Source organism: Phalacrocorax aristotelis, chromosome 19 (assembly GCF_949628215.1).
Source record: "Phalacrocorax aristotelis chromosome 19, bGulAri2.1, whole genome shotgun sequence".
NCBI lineage: Eukaryota > Metazoa > Chordata > Aves > Suliformes > Phalacrocoracidae > Phalacrocorax > Phalacrocorax aristotelis.
The window spans coordinates 8,542,461-8,559,629 of NC_134294.1; the positions used below are offsets into that span (position 1 = coordinate 8,542,461).

Sequence of the window (17,169 nt, forward strand, 5' to 3'; positions counted from 1 at the left end):
TTCACAAACCTCAAATTGAGTCAAATTCAAAACCAAGTTACTGTTTCAGACCTATCCTAAACGAGAAATGCAGTCTTAATGTTATTACCAGTTAGCAGGCAGGAGGCGTATTCGGATGCACGCAAAAAAATGAGCCGAGGATGGAAGAATACACTTCTAACAAAAACATTTAAAAATCTGTAGCTGACAGGGAAGCTAGAGTGAATCTGAAGTAAGCCAGCTCGTGTAAAACGAGAATAGCTCACGGTGCGCCAAAATGTCAGTCCACTTCGTGAACTTAGTTCCTGTTTTAAAATGCTTTTAAATAACGTAACTTTAGATGCAAAAAAAAAAACCAACAAAAAAAAACCACCAAAAAGACCCCAAAATATCACAAATGTTCATGATTTAAGTAATCTAGAAGAGATTGAGGCACAAAGCTCTAAATTTCAGCCTGCTTAGTTAAAATGAGCTGCTGATTGCTGCAGTGCCCACTCACCACTACTCACAAGTGCTCTTACAACAAGGAGCCTTCTAACCAAGAGCCAACATTTATCATCAGCTCCTTGTCTTGCACCGTGAGCTGCTCGGTGCTCTCTGACATACACAGGGCTGCTCCTGTGGCTCGGTTTCACAGAATGACGGGATAAATAACTTGGGGGCCGTTCATTTTCCCTCACCTGTTACTTAGCGCTTGTACCGTCCATCACTCTGCGCAGAAAATACTGGCTCGCAGGAGCCGCCGGCTGACCCGGCTTCCTCACTGTGCACCCCACAGCTTCCCCGGGGACAGTCGGAGGGTGCCTTTTTGGACTCCCGGAAGATTCGACAGGGCCAGCGCAACCGCGTGCGCTGCCTCATCCCTTGCAGCGCGGGTCAGCTGAACGCCTCCGCTCCCTGCCCGGCGCCCCGCGCGGCTGGCTGGTTCCTAGCGCTACGCGTTCCCGAGCATTCGTCCTTGCAACAGGGTGCTGAAGCTGTTCCTAAGAATTTTTACCAGCAGTAGTAGGAAAGCACAAATAATAAAGGAAGAGGAAACCCAAATATTTTGAATTCGGGTTTCTTAAAAAAAAACCTTAGACTGGGGAAAGAAACGGAGTTCATACACCTTTTTTTTACCTAAATACATATTTCTTCTTTTAAAGTGTTAACCTGTAGGCTGCTGGCTTTTCCCGGGTTCTTATAAATGCTTGGATTAAGGACTGCATACATATACACAATTTACCAGAAATCTGAAGGCTGTATCACGTTTTATTCTACGCCCAGTCCACTGCGTGTCCTTCTGTCCTTGTCCCTCATCTGGAGATTTTTGGCTGTGCATATTTTTAGAGCATGCAGCAATCTGCTTGGAAAGAGCAGCTGTTTATCACACACACTCATCTGCTTGGCTTTGTTTTTTCCTCTGTAATGAGCACTCTTTTACAACTTCTTAATAAATAAATTTGCGAGAAGTCTCATCGAAGGGGGTGGGTAGCAAGCGAGCGCTTCTTCGGGAGGAAAAAAATAAAAAGGTGCAGAACAGAATGAAACAGTAGCAAAGCAAAATGTTTTCTCCCCCTCAGCCTTCTTTCCCAAAAGATTGAGGAGTCTTAGGTCAGGCCAGCTGGTGGGAACAAAAAAACCCAGTATAAAAGCAGCAGCCGATGGTGATTGATAACTAGAGGCACTGGATGCTTTGGGGGGGAGGAGTGAAGTCAGAGTAAGGATATACTATTTCCTAAGCTGTTGATTACGACAGCCCATGGGCTCGTTTGAAGGGCGGCAGTATTTAGAACAACCAGCGGCACATTAAAATCTTTGTGGATTTTTGTATTATTAATTATAGAGGAGACAATTTAACCGTGTTTGCTCTGGAATTTCCTGTTCATTCCAAGTTTTCTCTCGCGCTGCTGCCACGCAAAACCGAGCCTCGCTACCTTCTCTCCTGGAAAGATTCTGGTGTTCGTTGGCGGTTACTTCTTTGACTGAAACTGGTAATAATCCTTCTGGCTCGTGAAGCTTCAAAGGATAAAGATGGCAGCGAGTGTGTTTGGTTGTCACGAAAGCTAGGAGAGTAAGATGCAAATATAAATAGAAAAGAAAAACGTCAAACAGTCCATAAGCACGTGTCTGCGAGCGGATACGCGCTTTCATCAAACCCGGTGAATTCATAATTCACAAGTAGCCAAGATGCCTTTTGGCTACAGCCCCCGCTCCGTTTGAACTCTTGGACACTCAAAATAAAATTCTAGATTGCAAAATCAAGCTCTTCATCCCGGTCCTAAGAAACGCTGGACTACAAATACCAAAGCAGAAGTGGGAAACGTTTTCAAAGATACTGCAGTTAGACCTAGTTGGAGGGTACAAAAGGTTTTTACACTTCATTACTTTTTATTTGGCTGATGCCAATGTGAGGTCCGTACTAACAGAAGGGGGGGTGCAGATCATCCTCCTGCAGAGACCTCTGAGCGTGAGCAGTTCCGTTCGTGTGGTTGCTTCGCTGAAGTGACGGGCGTCGCGCTGGAGTCCTCGCAGAAGTGTCTGTTTCTGGCCAGGGCCGTTGTGGGCTTTAAAAACAAATCCCCTCATTTTCCCTGTGAGATAGATTTAGAAAAGTAAATTTGTGTCGGCCTCAAACCTTTTCTTGGGCACGAACAGCCCCCGCCCCCTGCACCGTTCGTTCCAGGGGAGATTCTGCCGGGTGCTGCTGCTCTGAGCGTCCCGGGGGTGAGAAAGGAGGGATCTCAGGCCCTTCCGAGAGTCACTCCTAAGGCCGGAAACATGTTATAAATTTTCAGAGTGACTAAGCACTGCTGATTCCTACCTCGTGCTACCTCCTAATGCTGCTGGTTTTAACTTTATTTAATTTCACGTTGCTAGCAGGGCACATTTTTATCCATAACAGGGACTCAGAAAGCAGGGAGAAAGGCTTTATCATTCCCGCTCGGAGGGCAGGCAAAGATTTGGGGTTTGTTTGTCAGTACCTAAAGAAAAGGAAAAGCTCTTGCAATAAAAGATTTCCCACGAAATAACTAAGCAGCATTGTGCTGATAAGAGCCAGGGCAAGCTTTTAATCAAAACCATTTGCTTTTCAGAAAAAAATAAACATGTTTACATGGGGAGATGGTCCTTTGCGCCTCCCACCTTCCCCAGACCACACTCTGTTCTTCTTTACACTCCTGTGACTCGGGAACGTTCCCAGGAATGTACTGAGAATTTTCCTGGGTTTTCAGTGAGGGAACTGACAGCAGAGTCGGGACCTCTGCGTGGTTTGGGGTTTTTTCCAATTTGCAGATTAAAATGCTGTCATTCAGAAAGAGATTAGTTGAGACATTTCATTAACTGTTTTTCAATTGTGAAACCAGTTTTCAAATGTAAAATAATGTTAGCCAGGTTTTACATTTATTCCTCCTTGATAGGTGTTTGGAAAGAATAGAACATCCTTGACTGGCTGAGATAATTGTGTTTCTAAAGGAGGACTGGAAAAGAATGGTAGAAAAATGATATGATTTGCTAAATGCATCTGGAAAACGATACATGACTTCTATTTTTTCATGTTGCTACCGCTGCCTTCACGGGGCAAATACTTCAGCAGTTTAGCTGTTCTTCAGGAGACTAATATTAAACAGAATATAGGTAGTAAATACAGTAGCCATGAGCTTTCAGGATGCAAGCTGCTGCTTTTGTTTGTGTCATGTGTATTGGAAAAAGGAAGGACTAACAGGAGCTACAGTGATGGAAAAAATGGGGCCTCTGTTCAATAAGGCAGTCTTGCACGTGTGCGTGTGATAGAGGTATGTTGTAGGTATTTTACACACATACTGGGTGACTCTGGTCAGGATCCCGAGGTATGTAATACAGTGCCTTAAAAAGAGGAAATAAAAAGCAATGTGGCTTAGCTGAAACAAAGGGAAGGGAAGGCGATTCCAAAGGAGGAAAACATCTGAACACAGCAAAATGTGCCGCTCCGTTCTGGCCAGAAATACACGAGGCCAAACTTTTACGTGTTCGCTCCTCCTTGAGCCAGCCAGACGTGTGTATGTATAGGTCTGACAGTTGTCTTAGAGGAACAGTAGGTAGAAATATTTGCCTTGTTAGTCCATTGGATTTCTAGTACAGTTAACTATTTGCAAGACAAGACGTGAAGCGAGCGCTTTTCAGCTCGGTTTGGGCTGCCTTTGTCCATCCCCGCTGCCGCACGCTGATGCAGTTAGCGGGTGTGAGTTTTGATCTTTAGGTAAACGCTGCAGCTGTTTCTCAGTTCTCTAATGCTCTTTTTTCCGTAAAGTACAAACGTATTGCCGCAATGAAGCTAAGATGCATAGCAGACATAACCCATACAGCAGGTAAACGGCACTGTTTCTTATGGAAGATACCTAAATAATGAGGTAATACGCGACGCACCTTTCCCACCCGACGTGTTGCATCTCCATCGATTGCCTCGATGCTGGAAACGCTCCCGCAGTTACCGCGCTGCTTCGCTGCTGCGTCTGGCTCAGGAACACTTTTTCTCAGAGAAAAGATGTGCAGCTTTCATGACTTTGTGCTCCGCTCTGAGTGAGATCAGCCTCAGAACGTGAGTGCCTGTAGCGGCTCTGCATTATCGATACTTTCCGTAATCGGACCAGATTGCTTGGTTATTTGCTGCCAAATGTAGAGCCAGAGTCAGGTTGCTGCTGCACCGAGTTCACATCCACAGGCGCAGCTACAGAGCAGATCTGTGTGTCAAGTCCAGGCTGGGAGAGGGTTCCTCTGTGTTTTTTTTTTTTTACTTTCCTTTTTTTCTTCTTCCTTTAGTGCCCCATGCCTAGAATAATTTTGCTAAAAATCAGTAAAGTAGTATTTTCAATCGTCTGCAAGAGCACTCCCCAAACCCTAGTTATATTAACTGTGTCGTCTTAAATAAAACCGACTAGTAATTAGGAGGTGTCCTTTTGTTGCGAGAAATAAGAAATGATAACGTGCGGATTTTTAATAGGTATTATGAACACAGATTATTTATCAATGTAAATGTTCAGACGGATTAGTAAACCTGATCTTTTTCAGCGCACACCACATAAAAAAGGAAACACTGTAGTAGTTTTAATAAATTCAGACCATCAGTAGCATGATTGCGCGAAGTTAATTATTATAATGAAATGTTTGATGAAGTTAATGTGACTCCAGCAGAATCCAACTTTTCCCTAATCATGAATGAACCTCGTACTACGTTTCTTGAACGACTGCAAGAGACGTGTTTTTTGTCTGCAAGAAGCTACCGTGCTCAGGACAAACAGGAGAGGTAGGGCGTTAGGGAGGAGGGTCGGCGGCAGCGTTGCCGTTCGGTGTCGTCATTCTGAAGGGTTTTCCCAGTGTAAGATTTGTGAGTGTATCTATGCACGAGGTGTACCTTTTAGACTGTGGTTTGTATTTTAGTGCTCGTTTGGTTTTGGCTTGCTAGCTGAACGAGAAACGTCCGTCAATAGCTATTTTGAGTGCTTTTCTTTTTTCTCTTAGCAAGCTGCAAGTGATGGCACATCACGAGTTCTGTTTTACCGAGTGCAGCCCTAAGCTCTGTGCTTACGCTTAGTCTGTCTGTTGGTTTTCGCGCAGGTTTGCCATTAAACTCCGTGTGGTTTGGTCCCGGGAAAGGCTTTTCTTGTTGAACAAGCAGGCAGTAGAGAGAGTTGAAGTGCAAATGAAAAAAAAAAAAAAGAGAAAAAGGAGAAATTTATACCACTCGTGGTTTGCAGCGGAATCCATACAAACTAACTAACGGATCCGCGTGGAACAGCTAAGCGCAATCTTTCAGAAATACATTCACCTCCTTCCATCTGTCCATACGGATGTATCTTGCTGTCCATTTTGCACTGCTCGTATTTTTCAGCTGAGGCTCTCAGGGCACTGCGCAGCGAGCTGCTCAGGCCCTTCCAGCTGCACGAGTTCCCTTCTTCCGATTGCGTATCGGCCAGGTGACGTGCGGGTGAGGATGAGGGCATCTTCGGTGGCAGAACTGGTTTCAGACCAGTGAAAAACCGTGATGAAAATTACGCTGAGGATTCTGGAGTGCAGGGGTGGGTCCCTGTGCAGTTTGGGACAGCTCGTAAATCATAAGCAGTTGGATTTCGTGTCTCTTCTTAAACGCTGGCTTTTGGGACTGTGTCAGTGCTGCCGGTTTGAAACTCCCACAGCCTTTTGCGTGGGGCAGCGTTAATCTGTTTGTACACAAGATATTGATATCTCAGTTAATTTGCGGGTAAAATTGTGAGGAGGTGTAGAGCACCCTTAGAGGAGGTGTAGGGCATGCTTGGGGGGGTGTAGAGCACCCTTAGGGGGGTGTAGGGCAAGCTTGGGGGGGTAGAGCACCCTTAAGGGAGGTGTACGGCGTGCTTGGGGGGTTGTAGAGCAGGCTTAGGGGAGGATAAAGGGAGGCAGCTGGAGGGGTCAGACCCTCCCTGCTGATCTCACCTGACCAAAGGGGATTGTTAAAGGCCGCCCTGCCATAGCAGGGGCCGTGCCCTGTGCTGGGGATGGCCATTACCCCCTGCCCGCCCCGCAGCCGCTGCAGGAGCACCCCCGAACCGCGCCCGCGGGCTTCGGGACGGCACCGGCCCGGCGGGGGCTGCCCCGCGGGGAGCGGCAGGGTCGGGCCGGGGCCGTGGGCGGGCGCAGCCTGCCCCCTGCTGGGGCGGCGGGGGTCCGGCCCCCGGCCCCGCTCCCGGCTCCCGGCCCCGGCCCCGCCCGCCGAGCGGCGTCGCGCCGCGGGCAAGCTTTGCTCGGTCCTTACCGGGGAGAGCGGGGAGCCCCGGTGCGTGCGGGGCCGCCCTCCCCCGCCGGAGCGGGGGGCCGGGGGGCGCCTGCCCGCCGGTGCGGGCGTGCGGCGCACGGGTGGTCCCGCCTCCGGCGCTACCGCGGGCTGCGGGAACGGAGCCCCATCGCCGCGGCGGGACCGGGCGGGAGAGCCCGGCACCTGCTGGGCCTCGGAGGCACGAAGGAGGCTCCGGGGAGGAACGTGGGTCGCGGTGACCCCGCTAACGCAGCCCGGCAGGCGTGGGAGGGCTGTGCGCCTTCCTCCCCCCTAAAGAGCAGGTCGGCAGAGACCGAGCTGGCTCAGGGAATCAGTCTGGGTGAATTGTAGGGGATACGTTGGAAAAGAACTTCACGCGTTGCTCTCTAAGGCAGTGCTAATAAAGCTACGCCTTTAATTACCGTTAACTGTGGAATTCTCGCGGTGTTATTGCTAGAAGGGGACAGGCTCCAGCCCACTCTACAAACTTGGAAAACGTGTGGACGCCACTGAGCGTCTTGGATTTCACGAGTTCTGATCCTCGCCTTTGCCAGTCACACAAACTCCCGCTGCGCGCGTGCGTCACCGGGCACGCTGCCGTGGTTGCTCTCTGGTCTGGGGGTAGAACGGGAGCGATAAGCCTGTGGTGTGTACGAAAAAATATGCTAATACGCCGAAGCCTTGCAACGTTACGCTCTGTTGCAACTTGGGTAAAGGGGGTTTCTTGCTCATTCTAATATTTCCTAAGAAATGTGTCCTTGCAGTGGGAAAATTAATTTTGGTTCAGGAAACTTGTGTAAGGCCAAGGGTCCTTCAAATCATGTTCTACGCGCTTTAAATGGCAGCGTGCGTGGGGCACCCAGCTGGTGCGTGGTCTGCCCGTGCCCGAAGGCTGTTCCTGGGTTTGTTCTTGGGGTGGTGGCAAAGGCGCGGTGGGCGAGCGGTGCTGGACTCGCTGCGTTCAGCAGGTCCAGGTTCTGTTAGTCAGGAGCACAGAATGGAGATGAACTGCAATGGTTCAGATCTTGTCTTCAGGGGTCAGGTCCTCAGGCCCTAGGTGAGAGGAACCTACAAAATAATTCCGTGCAGATGTGCTAATTCAGACCTCTAATTATCAGGTGAATTTCGGCTTACAGAAGCAGAGACTTAAAATGCATCAATTCTATCGGTTCCATCTTCCCTTCGCTGTAACAGATACGCTAAGCTTGTAGGAGGCAGGGAACAATGGGAAGATTTTGTGTAATTTAAGGAGAGAGGCTGTTACTGTAAACGCTACTTTATGGTCCAAGCCGCGTGAAACGCTGACACACATAGAGTAAAATAAAGGCAGGCAAAAAGAGCTCTCAGTAGCAATTATCACACAAATCAAGCGACAGCCTCCCCTGTTAGCTGGAATAATTTGAGTTATTGGTTAAAATGTAAAATGCAAGTCTTTGCATATTTAACATGTCTCTCAATTTTTGTTTCTGATTCCCAGATCTATTATAAAGTTATTAAAGAAATTGAGCCAGGAGAAGAGCTCTTGGTGTATTTGAAGGAAGGTGGTTATTCACTTGGGAACATGGCGCCCAGCATGGAAGGTAAGGCCTCGCTTTGCTAGATAGGACCTTTTCACACCTCTCACCAGCAAACTGGGAATGTTGAGAACCTCGGTTAGTGCTGAACTGGGACAAAAACCTGCCCCTTCTGTAACTGTTAATATTTTATGCTTATTTTCACTCTTTCTCTGGTGAGAGTAGCTGTCCTAGCCATTGATAGCAAGCAAAATCTTATTAACCTCAAGGCATGCAACAGATTAATTTGCTTCTTCTCTTTGAGGAATGTTGTGCTTTTGAATATGATTGGAGGTGCCTTTTTAATTCCCAGGGTCACCGTGTTTCTTTGGGTGTAATAAAAATGGGCCGAACCATTCCGAGCCTTGCAAACCCCTGGTCTTTAGATTACAGGGAAAAGGGGGATGCAGGCAGAGGATGGAAGAGTCCTCACTGGAATTATTATTGCTAGAGTATAGATGCCTCTGAAACCCTGAAATGATGCAGTGAAGGCCAAAAGAAAGATTATTTTTAAAAGAAAGGTCACGTTTTTGTAACTGCCGTGTCTCTCCTGCCTTGCAGCGAGTGGGTGTTGCAGGACAAGGAGCGTAGCTCAGACAGGCTCCCAGAGGGAGAAGTTTCCTTAACCGTGTATTGCAGTGGAGCAACCTGAAGGACTAAGCCTTATTCACTTCTTTGAGTGTTAGCATAACCATTTTCCTCTACGTATCCTGCTGTTACCCACGGAAGTTCAGTTGTCACACGGGCTATCTGAAAGACCGTGATGCTTTCCAGGCTAGGAGGGTGTTTCCTAGTTAGCTAGGGCAAGGAGCAGTGCGCTAAGGTTTTTGGATTCCCTTCCTACACCAGAACGGTGCGAGGCGGAATTCAAGAGGACGTGTAGAGAGGGATGGGAAAAGAGAAGGAAAAGAGAAGACACTGAGTCCTGCTTCCTTTTTCGTGGTGCACAAAGATGGCTATAAAGTACTTACCTCTTCAATAAGAAGCAGTGTGGAGCTTTCTGCTTGTCATTCTGTTAGACTGTTGAAAGCTGTGGGTTCAGCTTTAGTTTCACAAAGAACAGAAGCAGAGTAAGGATAGCCAGAATTCCTACAGCACGGTTACAGATCTCATGCAGGGGTTTGGGAAGGAAGCACAGGCTGAGCTCATTCACCGAGGCGGCTGCTGCAAGGGCAGGCGTCCTCCCCCGGGGCCAGCCTGCTGCTCACCTGCCCTTCGCAGGATCCTCGCATGCTTCTCTGCAGTAGCTGCTGCTGGCTCTTGTCAGCGACAGGAGAGCAGGTTAGCAGGACACGCGGCCTGAAATATTCTGGCAATCTGAGGGTGTCGCCAGGATTTCCCCCCCCCCCCCCTTGGTAGAGTGCTTTTCTCAGCATTCATCTGAGCCTCCACCGCGTTCGGTATCCCACTCCGTCCCCTGCAAGTGGCAGAGCCTGTCAGTCCAACCGCCGCGCAGTGGAAGCGACCCCTTCGGAAAACTAGGAGAGATGTGCTGCACCGTTCCCCAAAATATTATAAAAACAAGGCGACAGCACAGACGTATCTAGAGTAATCCAAAATTGTACAGATTCTTATTTGAAAAGGGTGGTTTGCAAGTCCAGATCTTTCCCCGAGACGAGTACAAAACCCTGTCATGACAGAGCGTTGCAGAAACCTGACCTCACGTGGAGTACGTCGTGCTGCTGCAACGGAGTGAAAATCAGCCTGGACTTGCAAAGTTCTGCTCTGTTTTATAGGGGTCGTAGTTTCCCTGACACTTGGTGACGGAGAACGTTAGAGAACAGCGTTCGTGAATTTTCTCAAGTGAAGAGATTATTAGGGCATATTCGTTATGTCTTTTTCTGCGCATTCACTGAGCGTAGAGCGTGTTTGTTGCAGATCTCACGCTATTATCTGATGACTAATTTCTATAAATATGTTCTCACCTACCAGCCTTTTTTTAAAGTATTAGTTGGAAATACTGCTCCACATAATTCATGGCTGAAATTTGAGTTGTCTCAGCTGGGCATCCCACAACACATTTATTTGCTTTTGCCGGTATACGAATATAATTTTCAGATTCAAACTTGCAGTGCAACTCTTTAAGAGCGTACGTACGATATGCACAGTTAGTTTGCAATATTCCTGAGAAAGTGGATCGTTTGAGGATTAGTGCTGCCGAAAGCCCTTCTGCTGAAGGTCTGCGGGTGAAGGGGATGAACAGGCAGTCTGGTAGCTGCTCTCTCACTGAGGTTTGGGGTTATTTTTTCAGTGTTCTCCCCCCCCCCCCAAAGTTAATCATTTTCTTGAGACCAACACGCAGAGATGAATAATTTCTGTATTCGCAATGATGCAGTAACACATAGCTTGTTTTTTTTTTTTTGATGTCAGGAAGGAATCAGAAAGAAAACTCACCACTGTTTTGCATTTCTGTTTCTAATAAGCTTTTATTTGAACAACCAAAAAGTGCTCCTTGTTCTCCATCTTTGTCATTACGTAACATTTATCTGTATCTTCCCGGTAACATCTAGTGCTTTTGCCACATAATTGCTGTCAAATTATAATAGACCAACATTAAATATTTGACTTCTTAATACTTTTTACTTTCAGTAATGCTATCTTCCTGCTGCCTCGCACCCCCATTTCGATTCTGAATTAACAAGAAAGAAAATGCAAAATTGTTCCACACAAAGATAATTATCATAAAAATCTTTTATCCAAACCCCAGCCAAACACAGCAGACCCCTTATCACTGCAGGAATTTTGAGTAGGGCACTTGAACTCCTTTGAGATTCAAGTCTGGTAGATTAGCATGTAGATGCCACATAATTGTGTTCCCCTTGGTTTCTCTGAAAGCTATTAGGCACTGATTTATTTTTCTGTTACATTCCTGCTTTGTCCTGAGCGTTACTGATGGAACTTAAGATAGACACATATAACCATAGATTTGACAAACAAGACATAGAGAACAGGCGGCAATTGTTTTGTAACTGGGTTTTTCTTTTCTTTTTATCCCCTTCTCCCTGTAAGGTACTGAAGTAGAAGCCTTTTTTGAAGGGCAGTATTTTCACTTGCGGCGCTTAAAGAAAGCAGAAAACTTTAATGAGGACTTGTTTTGGAGGGCAGTATTTTTATTTTTGGTTCTTAAAGAAGGAACAAGAAAAACTTTAACGAACCTGAAGTCTACAAACTGGTTGTCTGAAGTAAAGACACAAAATAGATGCCAGGTCTCCTTAGCTCAGTCCTGAGCCTCCTTTGTTACTTCGGCTTCATTTTTGCGGGGTGCTGGTCTGGCCCTTGGTGCTCAGGTCAGTTCCGTTCCCTGCAGCGCTATTGACTGAGGAGTCTGAGCTCTGATCGTCTGAAGTTCAGGAATGGGGCTGTTGGATATCGATGCGATGTAACCTGCTACTCTACCAGCCCCTGTCCTTCCTCTGTTTAACCTGTCTGAGCATCAAAATAATATTTGCAACCACTGGCAACATCTACGACGTGTGACTACGAGGCTTTTAATCATATTTTTGTCTGTTCTCTAATTCTTCTTTTCAACAGAAATTTCTTTTTCCAAACTCAAATATTCTGAAGCACATGCATTTCTTTTCTTATCGTCCGTCTTTCCTACGTATGAAAAATCTGTTGCGTTCGATGATAGAAGAGGAATGTTGTTGTTACTGCAGCATGAGCCGATACAAAATAGACAGGGTTTTTTTCTATCTAGTGACGTGCAAGGGCTAGATCTGTAAAAGCTGCGTAGCTCTGAAAGTATGCAAATGCAAAAGCAAAAAATGCACGTCTCAGCTGAGCTGTCTTGTTGCTTCCATTTCCTAATAAAAGCCTGATGGGGCAGCTCCTCGGCGTGTGTAGATGTAGCTACGCCAGCTCCTACCGACTGAGCTTCATCTTATACTGTGTGGGACTCGTGCGAGACCTGTAACGCTGCTGACAAAGGAGGAGGAGAATTAGAAGCAAAAGCTCTTCTCTAACAGTTATTAGTGAGGCTATTAATGTATTTCATCTGTCTGTCTACTCTGTAATCTCATAGAAAGGACAAAAATAATGTTATTCTCATTGATGACAACAGGTAGTGCTATATCAGGTTGCATTCTGTGGGAGGGGGTGCCTGCGAGTCGGCCCTCTTTAGCCAGGTATATAGCAAATTATTCTCCATGGGTAGTTTTCCAAACTCGAAGTGGATTTCTGGTTCCTGGAGGATAGTTTGGGTGAAATAAGATACAATTAATCATGTAAATCTCAAAGTCGAGTAGGAAGAATTTAGTATGGATTTGCAGAAGGTAATTTGATGCATTTTCTCTGAAGTCAAAAAAAAGGAAAAATAAAAAAATCTGTTTCCTGCATTCCAAGCTTCCAGGGCTGGGTATTGCCAGCCTGAGCTTGAGATGCTGGGCGTTTCGTAGGGGCTTCTCAAGAGGTGAAAAAAAGCCTTCTCGCGCTGAGCCATCACTGCATTTACGAAGAGCAAAGGGGGGAGACGTTTGATGTGCGGGTGGATTCTGAGGCAGAGAACACCTCGCCGGAGCGGGCCCCGTTACCTGGGGTTGCTGCGGGATTGATCCTGTTACTGCGCAGTTCGGCGGGCTGCGCGAGCCAAAGGAACGGCTCTCCCTCAGACGTCTCGGAGTCAAAAACAGAGTGAGGTCATGGTTATTAGTGCCGGTGACGCTTCTGGGTACAGCTTGATGTCTGAGGCGAGGAGACGGAACGCTGCAGCAGATGAACGCTTGTTTCGGGGTGTGTCAGAGCACACGTGAGTTCATTAGTGCCGAGGAGAGGTGGCACGATGAGATTATCGCCTCAGCCCGTGCTCTGCTTGCATTCGGGACGCTTGGTGCTGTCAGGCTTGTCTCTTCTCACCCGAGTTATGGATGAAAAGGTGCCACACACCTAATCGCAGCCCTTGCGCCCCCTCACTTGCTGCCTTCACGCTAAGAGTGTTTTCGGTCCAGAAATGTGTAGCTGAAATCCTAAATTTTGCTAGTTAATACCGCATGCTTCACGCTGTTGTTACAAGACATATCGTGACGCTTCAATTATTTATTTTGTTTTGTTCCCCCATCATAAAAAGTAGTTTGGATTATTTTAATGGTAGGTTATCCACAGTCTCCTGATACCGCTGGGTAGGTTTTCATATCCTGATTTCCAGGTTTCCCTCCCCAGGGACATGAAACGCATGAGACGCCCACTGGCACTGTTCTGCCAAATGCTGGTGAACAGAGTTTCTGTAAGGAGCAGAGCAGGGCCTGATCCGCCTCACTGTGAGGCTGCCGACAGCGGTGTCAGAGTATACGATCTGTCAGCCCTAGCTGAGGTGGGAAATATATAGTTATTTTCTTCCCTTAGTTCTCCTTTTTTAGTCAAAATCCCCTTCCCCCCCACCCAAAGGGAAATGTTGACCTGCTGGATTTTATTTCATTTCACATCCCCTCTCTTCTGCAGCTCAGGGAATCCTATGCCATCTCCCTATCTTACTCATTCCTTGTATAGTACCGCTAGACATGCTGCTTGGATAATAGCAATGCTTCGCTGGTTGTGTCTCAGTGATATTTTCTTTTTGAGCTGTGTTTGACTTTTTCCAGTTTGTGGGCATGTTGATACTTTCCGTGTAGGTGTGGACCACCTTGGGTTTCATCTGCCTACATAGCTTGCTGTAGCAGCTTATGGGATCTTGTCTTTCTTAGTCACCACAGAAGCAAGTCACAGACTCCCCGGCGTGCAGGGGCACGGGTCGAAAACCACAGCCTGAGTTTAAATATGCTGTATTGAGAGAAACGGAGAAAGGAGATTATTGCCCGAGTGCAAGCGGGGAAGCGGTGGTCTCTGGGTGTGACACTGCCTGTGTTTGTGCTCGTGTCACACTTTTTAACCCTGATTCATATAAAACACAATTTCAGGTCCTAAAGCACAGCCTAAGTGGTTGTAACTGTGCAAAGCTTCGGGCAGACGAGTATGTGGGGGACTTTAAACCACGGGTTTGCTGCAAGGTTGCAGATTTTGAAACGGCTCGGGGCAGAGAAGCGGCCTCGAGGGCGCGAGTGCCGCCCGCGTCTCACCCCGCCGCCCCCCCAGAGCAGCAGCGCTCGGGGCTGGATCAGCTCCATCGCAATGTTGCCTTTTGGCTGCATCTCCTCGAAATATTTCCACTTTTCCCTCTGAGCTAATGCATTTTACCACAAGCTTTCCTTTTGAAAGTAAAGTTATCAGAAAAAGAGAATAAAACTTAATATGAAGCAGAGCCCCGGAGTCCAGAGGAAGAGAGTAGAGGAGGACAGGGAAATGTGGCACCAGTGACTAAGCGGTGGCTGGGAAGCTTCTGTTTCAAGCTGACTGCTGGGTGGAGAAACCCGGAGCTATCCTGACTCCCTCGCAGAGGTCGTTCTGGAAAATTTACAGCTCTGAGCTGATTGTTTGGCTTGGCACTATGGTCAGGATGCTGCCTTGTAAACTTAATAATAGCTGCCCTCTTTTTAATTTGTTTGACCTTGACTACAATAATTTATTATGTGCATTAGAGCTTTTTTTTTTTTAAACAAACAAAAAAAACCAACCCAAAACCAAAACAGCACAACAACAAGGAATTTGGTTCCCTTTACTTTCTTCCATGGTACTCTGGGTTTGAACTCCTCGGGTCTGATGGGGCACGGTGCTTCCGCAGTTGTGCGGGACAAGGTAAGAGGATAACGTGAGAAAGACATTTTCTTAGAAAGGAGCGTCTCCAGGTTTGGGCTGTGGCGATTTGCTTTTCCCAGTGCCTGTCGCTATGAGTGTGGTTTGTTCCTTTTTCCCCGTTTGAGGAAGAGCTCATTTGTATTTTCAGAAAGCCTCACTGCAGCCAAACGAAATACTCCAGAACAGCTCCAGTGTTTTGTGTGGCGGCTAATGCTTGTAGGTGGCTCTGTCTCAGCGGAGGCCGGGACACAAAGGAAACAAGATCTCTCCTGGTTGTGTGATTTTTTTTTTTTTTTAATGTTTTTTTCTTAATGCTTAAAGTGAAAGCAGTCTGCTGGCACAGCCTACCTTGGTTTCTTTCTCCTACCACTTGCAAATTTCCTCTTTGTTTGATAGATCCTCACAGAACATCACATCTGCTTTACAAGCCCAGTGTTGGGTAAAACAATTAGACTTTTTTGAACATCCTGATCCGCAAGTCAAAAATCACCTTCTCTGTCTGTTGTAGAGGAGCACACGTTTCGCTGCGAGGACTGTGATGAACTCTTTCAGTCAAAGCTCGACCTGCGGCGACACAAGAAGTACGCCTGCAACGCCGTCAGCTCCCTGTACGAGACCCTGAATGACGAGATCAAGCAAGAAGGTCTTGGAGACGGACAGGTCTATGAGTGCAAAGACTGTGAGAGGATGTTCCCCAATAAATACAGGTACTGGAAAATTGCCAGAGCCTCCTCTGGCCTCCATGTCTCTGTTCCTCCTGCGCAGGCCTGTCCCGTGATGGGAACCGTGGGCCCAAGGAGGGAGCTGGGCGCCTCAGGGTGTGTGCCTTTCCTCTCTCCGCTGGGCTCAGGAAAGGCGGTTTTGGGACTCTGCAACGCCATTAGCTATTGGACAGCATTTTATTTCACCTTGATTTCATAGCCTGGGATGCTTTTTGTTACCCACTGGTAGAAGCACCCACCGATTAGTGGCAATATGAAGTTTAAATGGTGGCTTTCGGAATTCACGGTGACTGTCCAGGGCTGTGACAGACGGGTCGATAGACCCGGGAGGTGTCTTTGCAGCCTCTGCTCCTATGTGATCTGGTCCTGAGGCAAAACAGTGGTACCACGGTCTGCCAGTGTTTGCATGAAGACTTTTTTTATAAGTAATTGTTGGTCATTTGAGATCAGTGGCTATAAAGAGGCGCTCTTATACTAAGAACCCTTAAGGTGGGCAGGAGCTTCTAGTTGATCTTCCAGAAGCAATTAAAAAATTCTATTCTGATCAAATTTTCTGTTCTAATTTTTTTTTTAAGAAAATGTTGATGAAAAATTTTTGTGTTCATGAAGCATTTTTGTAACAGAAATGTCAAAAGGAAAAAAGAAGATAGGGTATTCTCCATCTCATATTTTTAGTTGCTATAATTATTCAATTATTAATATAAGGCTACTCTAAACAAGAATTAAACTTTTCTTAAAAATTAAAAATTATTTGTTCCAATAAGTTTTAACTGAAGATTTCCATCTTTCAAGCATAATGTGACAGTAATCAAATGTAGCTTTAAAATAGAGATCTTTGAGATTTCCGATTCATTTGCGATGGGAGATTCAAATGGTGAAATATTAGGAGCCAGTTTTAAAATGTTGAGGGGATTTTAAAAATCATTTTAGGACCGTGTTTATTTGCATCTGGAGCCTTTAACTCCTGGGCTGTATTGTCAAGGTTTTCTCCACAGCACGAGGACTAGCATTTTATCTGTTTTCTGGAGGCTGAAGTTCTCACATACTCATTTCAGTTGACTTCTTAGATGAACAAAAACTGGGCACAGCAAGATTTGACGTAAATTATGAGAACTGGCCATCCTCTGTCATCTACTATATAAGCAGAGCAAAAACATTGAGCTTGAAGCCGATATAAAGCCTGTTTCATTTCAGTTAAAAATGATGATGATGTTCACCAGCATTAGTCATTTTGAATTTAATTAAATTGTTACTTTCAGACCTTTTACCTGGGTTAGTGAAGGAAAAAATCTATTCTAAAAAAGGTAGAGAAAGGGGAAACGTAAAGATCATTCCAGTGGTTTATCTGTATTGAGGAGAGCTTGGCTCTTGGCTGGGTTGTGGGCGTTTTACAGGCTGGTGAGAGACACCGTCTCCCAGTGGTACCTGTACAGTGGTTCTGCTGGCCCAGGTTGGTGTCTCTGTTCCTCACCTTGTGTTTCTACGTTGGCTACTTTGATCAGACACT

The 17,169-nt window shown here is 46.5% G+C and overlaps 1 protein-coding gene across 3 annotated transcripts in view; it reads left to right on the plus strand.

Annotated features, from left to right (window-relative positions):
• PRDM16 (PR/SET domain 16) overlaps positions 1-17,169 on the plus strand; it is a 350,029-nt gene that overhangs the window by 298,152 nt on the left and 34,708 nt on the right. For all 3 annotated transcript variants that reach the window (XM_075114016.1, XM_075114019.1, XM_075114017.1), the window contains exons 5-6: positions 8,202-8,304; positions 15,449-15,647. In XM_075114016.1, coding sequence (XP_074970117.1) covers positions 8,202-8,304; positions 15,449-15,647 — 302 coding nt within the window. The remainder of the gene's footprint in view (positions 1-8,201; positions 8,305-15,448; positions 15,648-17,169) is intronic.